This window comes from Sorex fumeus, unplaced genomic scaffold (assembly GCF_029834395.1).
Source record: "Sorex fumeus unplaced genomic scaffold, SorFum_2.1 ptg000036l, whole genome shotgun sequence".
Classification (NCBI taxonomy): domain Eukaryota; kingdom Metazoa; phylum Chordata; class Mammalia; order Eulipotyphla; family Soricidae; genus Sorex; species Sorex fumeus.
The window spans coordinates 4,249,011-4,262,389 of record NW_026606093.1 but is presented as its reverse complement, the minus strand read 5'-3'; the positions used below and the strand labels follow the sequence as shown (position 1 = coordinate 4,262,389).

At 43.8% G+C, this 13,379-nt stretch overlaps 1 protein-coding gene across 6 annotated transcripts in view; it reads left to right on the top strand.

The window, feature by feature from the left end:
- The window catches only part of ERC1 (ELKS/RAB6-interacting/CAST family member 1), a 490,300-nt gene that overhangs the window by 397,925 nt on the left and 78,996 nt on the right, over nucleotides 1-13,379 (top strand). For all 6 annotated transcript variants that reach the window (XM_056117812.1, XM_056117809.1, XM_056117811.1 and 3 more), the window contains one exon: nucleotides 3,748-3,846. In XM_056117812.1, the coding sequence (XP_055973787.1) occupies nucleotides 3,748-3,846 (99 nt within the window). The remainder of the gene's footprint in view (nucleotides 1-3,747; nucleotides 3,847-13,379) is intronic.

Genomic DNA, 13,379 nt, shown 5'->3' with positions numbered 1-13,379 from the left:
ACCCACAAACCACCCCCAGCTCAGCTATATAATTGGAGGCAAGCCCTCTCTGGTTCCTGATCAAACTGCTTAACGGCCATGATCCCAGAGACTCAGAAACAAATCTCGAAATCCAGCAGCATTTTGGCATAAATGCGTCTGGTCCCCACAGTAGGTTGCTGGCACCAAGCCACGTCAGAGGGGAAAGGGTGCTGTCCCTCCGCTTGCTCCCTCTTGATGGCACAGTGGCTGCCGTCCTCAAGAGGCCATTGGAAGTCAGGTTTGGGCCCGCAGTGACAAGACACACAGGGCCTCACGGGATGGGGGTGAAGCTGGCTCTCTCCTCCCTGCCCCAATAAGACCATGAGTTGCTGCCCACGAACGGCCTCTCTGACTCCTGATCAAGCTGCTTAACAGCCATGATCCCAGAGACTCAGAAACAAATCTCAGAACCCAGAGGCTTTTGGCAGAAATGTGTCCAATCCATGCAGTAGGTTACCGGTGCACGGCCACCCCAGGTGGGAATAGGTTTCGTGCCTTGGCCTGTTCCCCCTGGTGGCTCAGTGGCCGCCATCTCCCAGAGACCATTGGACAGACAGTTTTGGGCCCACAGTGACAAGACACACAGGGCCTCATGGGATGGGGGTGGAGCCGGCCCTTTTCTCCCCACCTCAAAGAGACCCCGGGTCACTGCCCACAAATGGCCTCGCTGGCTCCTGATCAAGCTGCTTAACGGCCATGATCCCAGAGACTCAGAAACAAACCTCGGAACCCAGCAGGTTTTGGAAGAAATCCCTCCAGGTTTAATTGTTAACATTTTGGAATTCCAAATTGCATGGCCACTATTGCAGCTACGTGACATCATATGTTATTCATAACCAGCAATAGAAAACAAATTGTCTACAGTTGCCTTTTCAACAGATCTGAGTGTTGGGGTAAAGTTCCAAGTAATAATGGTGAGTCTGGTGTCAAAATATTGAATGTGATCAAAGTAGAGAGAAAGTAATGTGAAAGTCATCTGCCCCACAGGTAGGGGGAGCGTGTGGGATGGGGGCATCCTGGGGTTTTTGGAAGTGGAAAATGGACACTTGGTGAAGGGACAGGTGTTTCATCATTGTATGACTGAGATTTAAACCCAAAAGCTTTGTAACTGCTCTCACAGTGATTCAATAAATAAATTTATAAAAAGGAAAAAAAAGTAAGGTGGAGTTCATGCCCAATTCAATTAGCCCAATCAATGGCTGAATAAATAGCAATACTCCTACATTAAAATTTTTAAAAATTAATAATAAAATAAAAATAAAAGAACTAGTAAGAGAGCTCAGTGGACTGGAGCTTGGACTTTACATGCAGGAGCCCTGGGTGCCACCAGGAGCAGCATGGAGCAGCCCTGGAGCACTGCACATGGACCTCCTCCCGAGAAAGAGAAAAAGGATAATAAGAAAGAAAAAACCTAGAGGCTTTGAAATGCAACTTAACAAAATGTTTAATGTTGCCCCAGCGACTTTATGATAGCTGGCTGCATTCGGTCAGGGCGCTTACCAGGGCTTGTCTTGTGGTTGCAGTGCTCACACGTGCGCTCAGCAGAGGGATGCTTAGATCTCAGTGGAGGTGCACCAGTCATGGTGGTTGCAGTATTCACGTGCTCACCAGGGCTCCCGTTTTCTGGCCAAGGCACTGACATTGCTTTCAGTTGCAGTCTTTCCCAGGAGTTGTGCCCCTTTTTGTGTCGACCTCAACACAGGTTTCTGAGTGTAGTGCCAGGGATTTCCAACGGTAGAGGTACCAGTCGCACAGCATAACTGCTCAGCTCAGATTGGGCACACGTGAGGCCATTTGAACTCACGACCTTAGGCTTGGAAGGCAGGCTCTTCTAAGCTCCCGTGCTATTCCACTGTAGCCGATTTTGAGAAAATAGAATTGTAGACTGATTAGACATCTACCAGATATTAAAACATACCGTCACTGTCACTGTCACTGCCCTCCCATTGCTCATCAATTTGCTCAAGCGGGCCCACTAACATTGTGAGACTTGTTACTGTGTTTGGCATATCGAATATGACACAGGGAGCTTGCCAGGCTTTGCCATGTGGCTTGCCGGGTTCTCTGAGAGGGGCAGAAGAATCAAACTTGGGTCAGCCGACCCTACCCACAGTGCTATCGCTCCAGCCCAAAATATACCGTAAGGTATGGTAAATTTTGTGGTAGAGAAAATGAGAAGAATACCACTTTTTATGCTCATGGGGAAAAAGATATCTATATTGGACATATTTAAATTTGCAATAAGAAGTTCATTTTAAACGCATTTAAAACCTATTTTGCCAGTAACCTAATGCATTAGATTTTGCTGTTTGATTTTGTGTATAGTATACCCTGCATTTTCTGAACTGATGACTCTACAAAGTAAATGTTTCCTTTCGGGACTCATTTAAACTTTATCTATGAAAGGTTTTTATTCAGACAGTTAACATTGCAGGGAGAGATCTTCACCATGAAGTTGAGATACTATTTGGTGCGTTGCAGGTCTTAAGCCTTCTTTCCTCACCAAACAAATTCTCAAAACTCCTATAATTTACTTCATTAAATATAGGGTTTTTTTAACATTCACTTATGATCCTCGTCCCTTCCCTGTGTTGTTACTGCAGTGACTGGGGCTTGCACACACTTGGCTGCCGTGCTTACACACGAAAGTTGTGCTTTTCAGGGGTCCCATACTTGCCAGTGCTTATGCACTCATTGGTTGCCTGGCATTACACATAGTTATAGTGCTCACCAGGCGTCACACAGTTTCTGTTGAGGTGCTGGGGATCCCAAATGTGTCTCTGGGATCACATTCATCATGTGGGGTATCGCTGGTGAGAAAAGCTGTGGCCTGCTGTCTGCAAGATGAGCACTCTGCCTCTGCCCCAGAAGAAAATCCTGGGCCACCTTCTGGCATTCTTTTTTGAATTTGTTTTTTTATTGATTCACCGTGAGATACAGTAACAAAACTTTCATGTTTGAGCTTCGATCATATAGTCATTAAATACCCATCCCTTCACCAGTGCACGTTTTCCACCACCAAAATCCCCGGTATCCTCCCTGAATCCCACACCTCCCCCTGCCTATGTGGCAGACAGTTTGCACAGTACTCTTTCTCTACTTTAGTTCCCTTCAGTGTTTTAAGACCAGACCTACCACCACTCATACCTGCCGAAAATGCACTGCTAGACAATGTGTTTTGTGTTGCTTGTTATGGATACAATATAATGTTGCGCAGCCGCAAGTGTGGCCATGTGCTCTGGAAATTCTAAAATTTTAATAATTAGGATCTAAAGAGATTGCTGCAGCAAGTTGCTCGGGTCCAAGATTCATTTGTGTGTCTCTGAATCGTGGCCGATTAGGAGCTTAAGTAGACGGTGGCCAGATGTGGCATCATCTCAGAGTCCCATTGGGGCGGGGGAAGGAGAAGGGCTCACTCCTCCCCTGTCCCGTGAGGCTTGGGATTTGCCACCACTGCCACTCATACCTGGAGCTTGTCACTGACTTCTAGAACATGGCGGCCTCCGGAGTCCTAGAGGTTAGGCAGAGCGACGGCACCTGCCCCCATCTGGAGCAGCCCAGAAGCAATGGCCTATTGCAAAGTCCGGGGCCATCTCTACAGCAAGTTGCTCGGGTCCGAGTTTCGTTTGTGTGTCCCCTTCTGGCATTCTTAAGTCACTTTTTGTGACTCTATGATATATCTTAGCCGTTTTATTCAAATGTAATTTATGAATCATTTCCTCCTAGACACAAAATCGAATGAAGCTAATGGCCGACAACTATGAGGATGACCACTTCAAATCCTCCCATTCCAACCAAACTAATCACAAGCCCTCCCCAGACCAGGTAAGACTGCTCTTGTGTGGCTTAGAGAATCACACACTTTGACTCTCCTATAATTGTGTTAGTGTTACAGTTTTAGGGTATGAGTATGAAAAATGAAAGTGATTTTTAAAAACCCCTGTTCTCATACTCACACAAATTTTAGTTCTTCATAGAAAAGTGATTGACAGTTCTGAGTATTTTAAGAGCAGATACTTAAAAAAAAAAAAGAGGAAATGGATGATAAATTTTAAATTGTACTGAGAAAAAAAAATCTCCTTACCTATGGTACTAATTTGTATCTTTCTTTTCTTATTAAAGAAATGGGGCCTTTAGACATCGATCTTGGTGAGCTTAGAGGACAAAACTCAGGTGTAGCGATGACTATTGTTTAATGGCAGACAGAACTTAAATCTCTGCATCACCTACTAAGGGAAAAATAAAAGAATAAAACAGTTTTTCTCATTCTTATGAGTGGTGGATCCCTCCTCTATATGTCATTTTTAAGGAAAATTGTTGCCTTCAACTACTCATCAATGCAAAAATTTTTAAAAAAATAAAAAAATAAAGCATTGATGAATCTAAAGGGAACCATATTCAACTGCACTTTTTTTGGAAGAAGGGAATTCTCCCAAGATCTTGAAAATGATGGATGGGGGAGAGTGGTGAACAGATTACCTCATATCCCATTGCCAAAAATCAGATTTCAACATCTCCATCATACTCAGTCTTAAAATGTATAGCTGAAGGAAAAAAATAATAGTTAAGTAATTACATCCATATGAGTAAAGAGTCTGGGGGAACTCCCCCGCTAAATATCTCTGTGAAATGATAGCAGTGGCATTGTCTTAGTCTGAAAAGAAGTATTACAGATGAAAGCAGCAATGATAGCCAAATTGCAAGTCTTTCTTTTTCTCTTCTAAGTTTCAGATGATATAGTCAGAGCATGATAACGTTTACTAAGTCAGTTAAGGCAAATCTTACGTTTTAGAGGGAAACAGTATAGTTTATAAGCAAAAGGGAGAGCTGACTGCCTGTTGTGTCAGCCGCCCCTCTCTGCCAAACAATTATTTGGCTTTCTCCACCTGTTTCCTTGATAACTGAAATTAAATTTATGCCAGCGTATGTAAGATGAGTATGAGATCCTTCGCTTGGATCAGATTTTGAAAATCGATACATGAAGTTGTATGCCTTGGAGTAGGAGGCAAACCAAAATAGAGAAAAGTGGAAGAGGAGTTAAAAAAAAGAAGAAGAAGAAATGAAAGTCTATTTGGTCATTTGACCCAGTCCTGGATAGAGTCTTGGCAAGACAGGAAGAGTAGAAGTAAAATGACAAACTAATTACTAATCTGGTGATGGAGGAGTTAGGACCTAACATAAAAAGCGTCAAGAAATTAGAGACCATTTTCTTCTACTGCATTATGCTTGTGTCTTTGTTTTAAGTACTAACCAACTCTTTTTCATTCCCATGCTGCTCTGGGGCATTGTCATCTCCCCGTAGGATGAGGAGGAGGGTATATGGGCATAGCCAATCAGATGCTCTTAGTTCAGCCATTTTGTTCAGAACGGTGAGAAACAGCTTTCCTTAACTATAGAAATGTTTGTTTGCTTACATCTTTTTTTCACACAATCATTCTCACATCTTATTTCTCTGTAATTCATGAAACCTTTTGGTGTGCTTTCTGTTTTCTCATTTCCACGCGATCCTTGTGTGTATTGCTATGCTTCTGACATAGTGGGGTTTGAATTTTGTGGCCTTTGTTCTCGTGTGATACTAGTCACTTTTATAATTTCCTTTTACACATTTTTGGGAGAACTTCCAGGGCATATAATTAAATGTCTCCTGCTGCAATTTCTTTCAATCAGTCACCATGACTCTCATGATTGTACAGTGTCCTGGTAAAGTTGGGAGTGACATGTATCAAACTGGAAATTGAAAATTGATCACATACTCTGCCAGTAGACCTGGGATACATTTCTCACAATAATTATAAAAGATACAGTCTTTTAAACAAACAAAAATTCTCTAAAAAAATTTATTAATGCCCCTTTTGTTTCTGTCTAGAAAGAATGCAGTGATTTTCAGGGTCATTCGTTCTCATAGTGTATCTATATGTAAGATAGCCACTAGGATTTGAATATGGCTCTCAGACTGTTCCTAAAAAGAAGCAAAAATTTAAGAAGAAGGAGAAAAGTAAAAGTCAAAGAAAACTCTTTAAAAAGTCATTCTAAAGAATTCCTTTCCCTCTCTTTAATGGATTGCTGCTATGTTAAACGTTGCCAGGACACTGTCTACATTCTCCTCCCCGGCCAGTTGGCTGGGAAATACAGCCCAGCTGAAGCAGTATCTCCTTTGATCTGATGCCCTGGAGGTTTGACTAAGGAAATCCTTTTCCTAGAAAAAAAATAATAATTATGATTAATAAGTTCACACGTACTGGTGGCCCTGTGCTTCTGCATTCACTGTCCGTGCTTACTAGTGATCTCACTCTGTGGAGTCAGTCCTCCCTGAAAAGTTTTGTGTCTGTGGTGTTAAACTCCTTAAAATGATGAGGACATGTGCACACCTCTCACTAGCAAGCATTGCCAAGAAGGACGATGAGGTAAGTTGCGGAAAAGGGAATATACTGTGAAGATGGGAAGCTTTCCAAATGACTTGCTCTGAAGTGTCAAAGAAGGTGAAGTACACGATACCAGTTGCAAAAACTCTTTGGGTTAAACCGTGCATGCCAGACGAGGCCAAAGCTGAGGAAATTTGTGTGCAAATTTTCTACCTATACAGCCGGGGTAGTTATTTGTCATCAGGAAGCATTGAGGGGCAGGGAGCAGTTGAATATAGTTTGCTGGTCTCCTTCTCAATGAAACATTGTATATTTGGGCCAGACATAGAGGTTTCTTGGCCTGCCTTAGAGGGAAGCAACACCTACACTAACTGTGTTGTATGTTACTGCACCTCTTTCTTTTAATAAGAAGTCAGGAGACGCATAGTTGTTCTAGGATAAGAAACCCCATAATAGCTTTATCAGGAGACTAAAAACTGAACAAACCATTGCACAGCACTGTCCCTGAAGTCTTTAATAAAGTCTTTTTTTTTTCACCTTTCTCTTTTCCCATAATCAAATAACTGCTGGCAGGAGTTCAAAAATGACTGATGTTGTCTTTTCCAGTTTCTCTTCGAAAATACCGATTGCTGTTAGTTTAGCACAGTGCCATTAAACTTAGTTGGTGTTAGCTGGAGCCTTAGTAGTTTGTGACTGTGGACAAGTTTTTTATCCCTGTGTCTCAGTTTCCCTGTCTTCAGAATGAAGATGATTGTTAGAGCAGTCAGTTTATGAGAGGTGTGAATCTGTAGCCAGACTTGGATCTAGACTCCTTCGCCTGCTCTGTGGCCTTGAAAGGAATGTAATTGCTGAACTAGTCTTTTTTTTTTAATTTTTAAAGTTTTATTAGAAAGCAGGGAACTGACCCAGTGGGCTGGAGTGCCTGCTTTGCTTGAACAGCTCCAGATTTGATCCCTAGCACTGTATAGTCTCAAAGGGCCACTGGGCACTGCCCTTGATGATCACCGTGCCCAGAAGTTGTGTCCCAAACACTGCCACGTGTAGGAAAAAAAACAGAAAGAAAACCCCAAAATGAGTATCTCAGTAGTACCTGCTTCATAAGGTTGTCGCAGAGAGGAGGAAGTTAGTGTCTACATCAACCCTTTTCGCATGCGGTGCCTTCCACCAGCAGCATTCCCTGCTTTTCTGTTGTTACTGCTTTTCTCATATGCAGGAAGTAGTAAAATGTCAACAGATGTTAGTTACTGTGACTGTTGTGGCCTCATCTGTGTTGAGCCTGCATTTATTTTATTTATTTATTTATTTTTTGCTTTTTGGGTCACACCCAGCAATGCTCAGGGGTTACTCCTGGCTCATGCACTCAGGAATTGCTCCTGGCGGTGCTCAGGAGACCATATGGGGTGCTGGGAATCAAACCTGTGTTGGCCATGTTGGCTGCATGCAAGGCAAACGCCCTACCCGCTGTGCTATCGCTCCAGCCCCGAGCCTGCATTTATTGATAAGGGACCACAAAGAGTTGGTCAGTTAGGACTTTAACTCCTGAGGCATTTCTGTGGGCAGGAAAGAGATACTGGTAGCCAGCAGAGATATGGCCAAGACATTCTAATGGTCCTATTATACCTGTATTGCCAAAAAAGTTCATCTTTGATATGTTAAGAATTTTTTCCCTTGGGGAAGGAATCTTGAATTTTATAAAGCACTTCCCACTAAGAGAAATCTAGTCATTGAAATGTTTTTGAAAGAATTGACTGCCAGGCAACCTTCTTAAACCTTACACAGAATGAAGTAAGGGTCACCTCTATGCAACAGATAGCGTGCCTTCTCACCATCCCTGGCCCTGTAGAAATTTCAAATTTGAAGAGGACAGGACACAGGCTTTGCATTCAGGAGCCCAGGTCTGATCCCTGGGTGTCTTCTGGCACCCCCTCTACCTCTCCAAACAAAAAGAAAAAGAATTTCTAAAGTCCTCACCACTCTCTGTTCCTTTCCTCTGAATTTTCTTCTTTTCTGTTCTTCCCTTGGGAGTATCACAGGCTACAGGAGGAGAAGGATTTAGTTGACTTTTGCATTCCCATCATCTAGAACAGCATTTCTCCAAAAATGGGTAATACCCCCACCATGACAGGGAGTCAGGGGTTGTGCTGGAATGATCCAAGGGATGAGTGGTAGCCTCAAAGAGCTACTACGGGTTTAAGACCATTGCTTTGCATTGGACTTACTCCTTTTCAATCCTCAGCCCTGCTTATGGTCCACAGAGCACCTACTGAGCGACATTGGACATGTCCACAAAATGGGGGGTGGGAGTGCAGTTTACAGGAGTAGTAACCTCATGAGAAGGGTTTGTTTTCTGTTTCTTAAAGAAGGTGATTTCCAATGGGGACACAGAATGTTTTTTTTCTTTTTTTTTTCTTTTTACTTTTTTTAATGTAGGAGTACTGCTATTTATTCAGCCACTGATTAGCTGATTGAATTGGGCATGAACTCCACCTTACTTTTTTCCCCCATAGTTTTATTTATTTATTTATTTTTCTTATTATATTTATTTATTGAATCACTGTGGGAAAAGTTATTAAGCTTTCAGGTTTAAGTCTCGGTCATACAATGATCAAACACCTCTCCCTTCACCAGTACTCATTTTTTACTACCAAGAACCCCAATATACCCCCCTCCCATCCCTCCCAATGCCTGTGAGGCAGATGATATCCACTTAACTCTTCTCTACATTGATCACATTCACTATTTGACAAAAGATGCACCATTATTGTTTAGAATTTCCCCCCCCCAACCATCAGAATTGCTGAAAAGGCATTATGAAATACTTTGTTTTCTATAGCTGGTTATGAGAATCATATAATGATTTTGGATTTCTGCAAAGAGCCAGATAATTACAAAATTGGTTTCTGTGCATCTGGTGTTATGGCTGTGCCTGAGAGCTTCTCGTGCGGGGCAACTCATGATCTCGGTAGGGCGTGAAGGACGAGCCGGTACCACCCCCCCCTCCCATGAGACTGCAGTTGCCCCATCACCACCAACTCATACCTGGCTTTCCAATAAGCTCTGAGATGGCAGCCACTTTGCTGCTGGGGCGAGGGGGAAAGGCAGAAGGGAGCAACACCCTTTCCCTCCCTGGGAGGCATGGCGCCATAGTTTAACACATGGTCCATTCACTTTTCTGCCGCAAGCTGCCAGGCTCTAGATTAAGTCCTGTTGCCTCTGGAGCCATGTCCGTGCCAGAGAGCCGCTCGTGGGGGATTAACTCGTGACCTCGGTAGGGCGAGAAGGACAAGCCAGTACCACTCCCCTTCCCATGAGACTGCAGTTACCCTGTCACTGCTGGCTCATACCTGGCTTTCCAATAAGCTCTGAGGCGGTGGCCACCTTGCTGCCAGGGGGAGAAAGGTGGAAGGGAGCAACACCCTTTCCCTCCCGGGGAGGCATGGCACCGTAGTTTAGCACATGGTCCATTCACTTTTCTGCCGCAAGCTGCCAGGCTCTGGATTAAGTCCTGTTGCTTCTGGAGCCATGGCCGTGTTTGCAGTCCAGATGCATTTCTGCCAAAAGCCACTGGGTTTCGAGATTTGTTTCTGAGTCTCTGGGATTATGGCCATTAATCAGCTTGATCAGGAGCCAGAGAGGCCACCTGTAGGCAGCGACTCAGGGTCTCGCTAGCATGGGGAAGAAAGGGCCGGTTCCACCCCCATCTGGTGAGGCCCCGCGTGACTCGTCACTGCAGGCCCAAACCTGACTGTCCAGTGGCCTCTAGAGGATGGCGGTCACCGGGCCGCCAGGGGCAACAGGCCAAGGCACAAAACCTATTCCCACCTGGAGTGGCCCAGCCCCAGTAACCTACTGCAGGAACAGGATGCATTTCTGCCAAAAGCTTTTGGGTTCCTAGATTAGTTTCTGAGCCTCTGGGATCATGGCCATTAAGCAGTTTGATTAGGAACCAGAGAGGCCATGCCTCCAATTCTATAGCTGAGCCGGAGGTGGTTTGTGGGTGTGTCTCCCACATACCTAACTTTTGGCTGTTTACTTTCTTGGTAAACTTTGCCCCAAGTTTTTGGGGTCTGGCCAAAGGCACAGCAGCAATTTTGGAGTATCTAAAAGTCTGACAGTGCAATCAGGCTGCTGATGCACTCGCCTCACAGGTACAGATTGACCTGCTGGTGGCACCATACCCCCAGAACATTTTTTTCTTGGAAGGGTTTAAGTTTGAGAACTTTCGATCAAGAACTGTGCCAGTATCCAGTAGGCCTCGCAATATGTATTGAATTAATTTCTAAATTCATAAAATCCAGAGAAGAGACAGTAAAATTTATATTGAATCCAAGAGCATAGAATTAGCTGTTCGTTTTTGGTTGTTTTGTTGTTGTTGTTGTTGTTGTTGTTGTTTTGTGTGTTTTTGCTTTTTGGGTCACACCCGGTGATGCACAGGGGTTCCTCCTGGCAGTGCTCAGGGAACCACATGGGAATCAAACCCGGGTCAGCCACGTGCAAGGCAAACGCCCTATCCGCTGTGCTGTTGCTCCAGCCCCAGCTGTTCGTTGTAATAGCCACAATCATTAGTAGCACCAAAAGAGGGAGGGCAACATGTCTAAAACAGAGATCTTAGAGTAAAAGGAGAGTTTGAAGCAGTCATAATAAAATCAGTCTGGTTCCAATGACTTTATGTTAAGTAAAGGAGAATTGAGTATAATTCAAAATTTTTTCCCTGTACTAAACTCCTTGTAACCTTTCATTCAGAGTCATGAAGAATAGAGAGGAAAATAGTGAGGAACCTGTATAGTGTATGCTTTCTGAACTTTGTCCTCTGGGTGTAGTTTGCATAAATTGTCACCAGACCCTTTAGGTAAAGGCTGTACCTGCTGGGCAGCTTAGCTGCTGATCTAGGAAGATCTTATAAGACCATCCTAAATCTATAGCACTGTGGCACCGTCCTCCCGTTGTTCATCGATTTGCTCGAGCGGGTACCAATAACATCTCCATTGTGAGACTTGTTGTTACTGTTTTTGGCATATTGAATATGCCACGGGAAGCTTGCCAGGCTTTGCTGTGCGGGCGGGATACTCTCGGTAGCTTGCTGGGCTCTCTGAGAGGGACTAAGGAATAGAACCCCAGGTCAGCCGCGTGCAAGGCAAACACCCTACCCACTGTGCTATCCTATTAGCGTCATGTAGCATCCCCAGACATACGTTGTAAATGTGCATGCATGATTTAAAAACAAGTTTATCTCTGTCTCCCTCTCCCTTGAATTTCCTTTACCTAATCAGGTTGTCCACAGTCCAGTTTTCTAAAATAATGCAATTTTTTTATTGCGTTAGTAAGCTAATGGAGAGCTCTTAAATCTCCAGAGCATATTATTCGTACAAGAGACATGATAAATCATCTTCCAGCATTGAATGGGGCAGTGAATGGGAATATTTTATCAATATGGTTCTGTTTATTGGAAGAATTGTTTAAACAATTTGGACCAATCCCAGACCTTGTTTCTGGCATAGGAGGCCAGAATTTGATCTTGTGTTTTCCCAAGTGCTTGCAAAAGCTCTCTGAATACAAGAAGCAGGCGTATTCCAGCACAGATAAATGGGAAGAAAAGTTATTAGATACCACAAGGCTGATATTTTCATATCTCTTCAATAGTTTTTATAGCTTTCCTAAAACCAGATTAATGAAAGAAAAAAGTAGAACTCATAATATTTAGTTCTCTAAATCACACAGCTAGCAGATGGTTCTAGGTCCTATGCTTTCTAGAAAGAATGTTTTCTTACTGAGAATGCACATTAACTTCTATAGCTTGAAACTCTTCTCTCTTCTCTCTCTTATTCTCTTCCTCCTCGTCCCATTCTTTTCCTCCATCTTGGCCCTCATTGTTTGTTTCGGGGGGGTTGCTTTTTTTTTGGCTTTTGTTTTTTTTGGGGGGGGGGCTCTTGCTTTTTGGGCCACACCTGGCGATGCACAGATGCACAGGGGTTCCTCCTGGCAGTGCCCAGGGGACCACATGGGATGCTGGGAATCAAACCCGGGTCCGCCGTGTGCAAGGCAAAGCTATGCTACTGCTCCAGCCCTGGCCCTCATTCTTTGAAGTAGGAGTATTGGAGAAGAACATTCGTCAGTGTTCAACTTTGGATGCAGGATCATTTTCTGTCATTGAAACTTGCAGCATCTCCTGAATACTCGCTTCAGAAATGTCTTTAATTCCTTCTTCACCCTTTGCACACAGCCCTTTTGCCTTCTCTGTTCTCCCACCTTTCTCCTTCCAAAGTATAAACTTGAAATCATCATTTCTGATTTTTATAATTTTCCATCAAGATTTTACTCCCTCCATTCATTCTTTTTTTTTTTCCAGATTCTACTCCCTCCATTCAATCTTTTTTTTTCCTTTTTTTTTGGGGGGTGGGGGGCGGGGTCTTGGTTGGTTGTTGGGGTTTTTCAGTGGAAAGCACTCCTGACTTGGTGCCCAAAGGCCACTCCTGGTACTACTCAGGGACACCAGTCAGTGTGGGGGTCAACCCCAGGTCTCCTTCGTGCGAAGCATGCACTCGAGTCTGCTGTGCCATCACTTCGGCCCCAACTCTCTCCTTTCCTAATCTGCCCACCCTGGGTTCTCTCTGACTGTCTCAAAACTTGCCTCTTACCGTGCCAAGCTTTCTCTGCATTCTGTCCTCGGCAAGTTATGGGTCTTTTTCAAGCCACCACCTCTCACCATTAGCTTGTACCCATAATAAATCCTCAGCTTAAATGAAACTCTGTTGTTTACTGTGGTTTCGACCTCTGTCAGATCTAAAGAGATTTTGACATCAGAGTGGTTTTCAGCAAGGGGAGTGAAGATTCAAGAAGGAGATCCTAATCTACCATGCAAAGAACTGTGTATTTATACCACTTAGTGTAAGCTCGTAAACACATTATAAACACATTCAATCTAACACAGCAGTCCTTGAAAATATGCACTATTCTCATGATTTTGCTCCTCAGGAAATTGAACTGCAGAGAAATGAG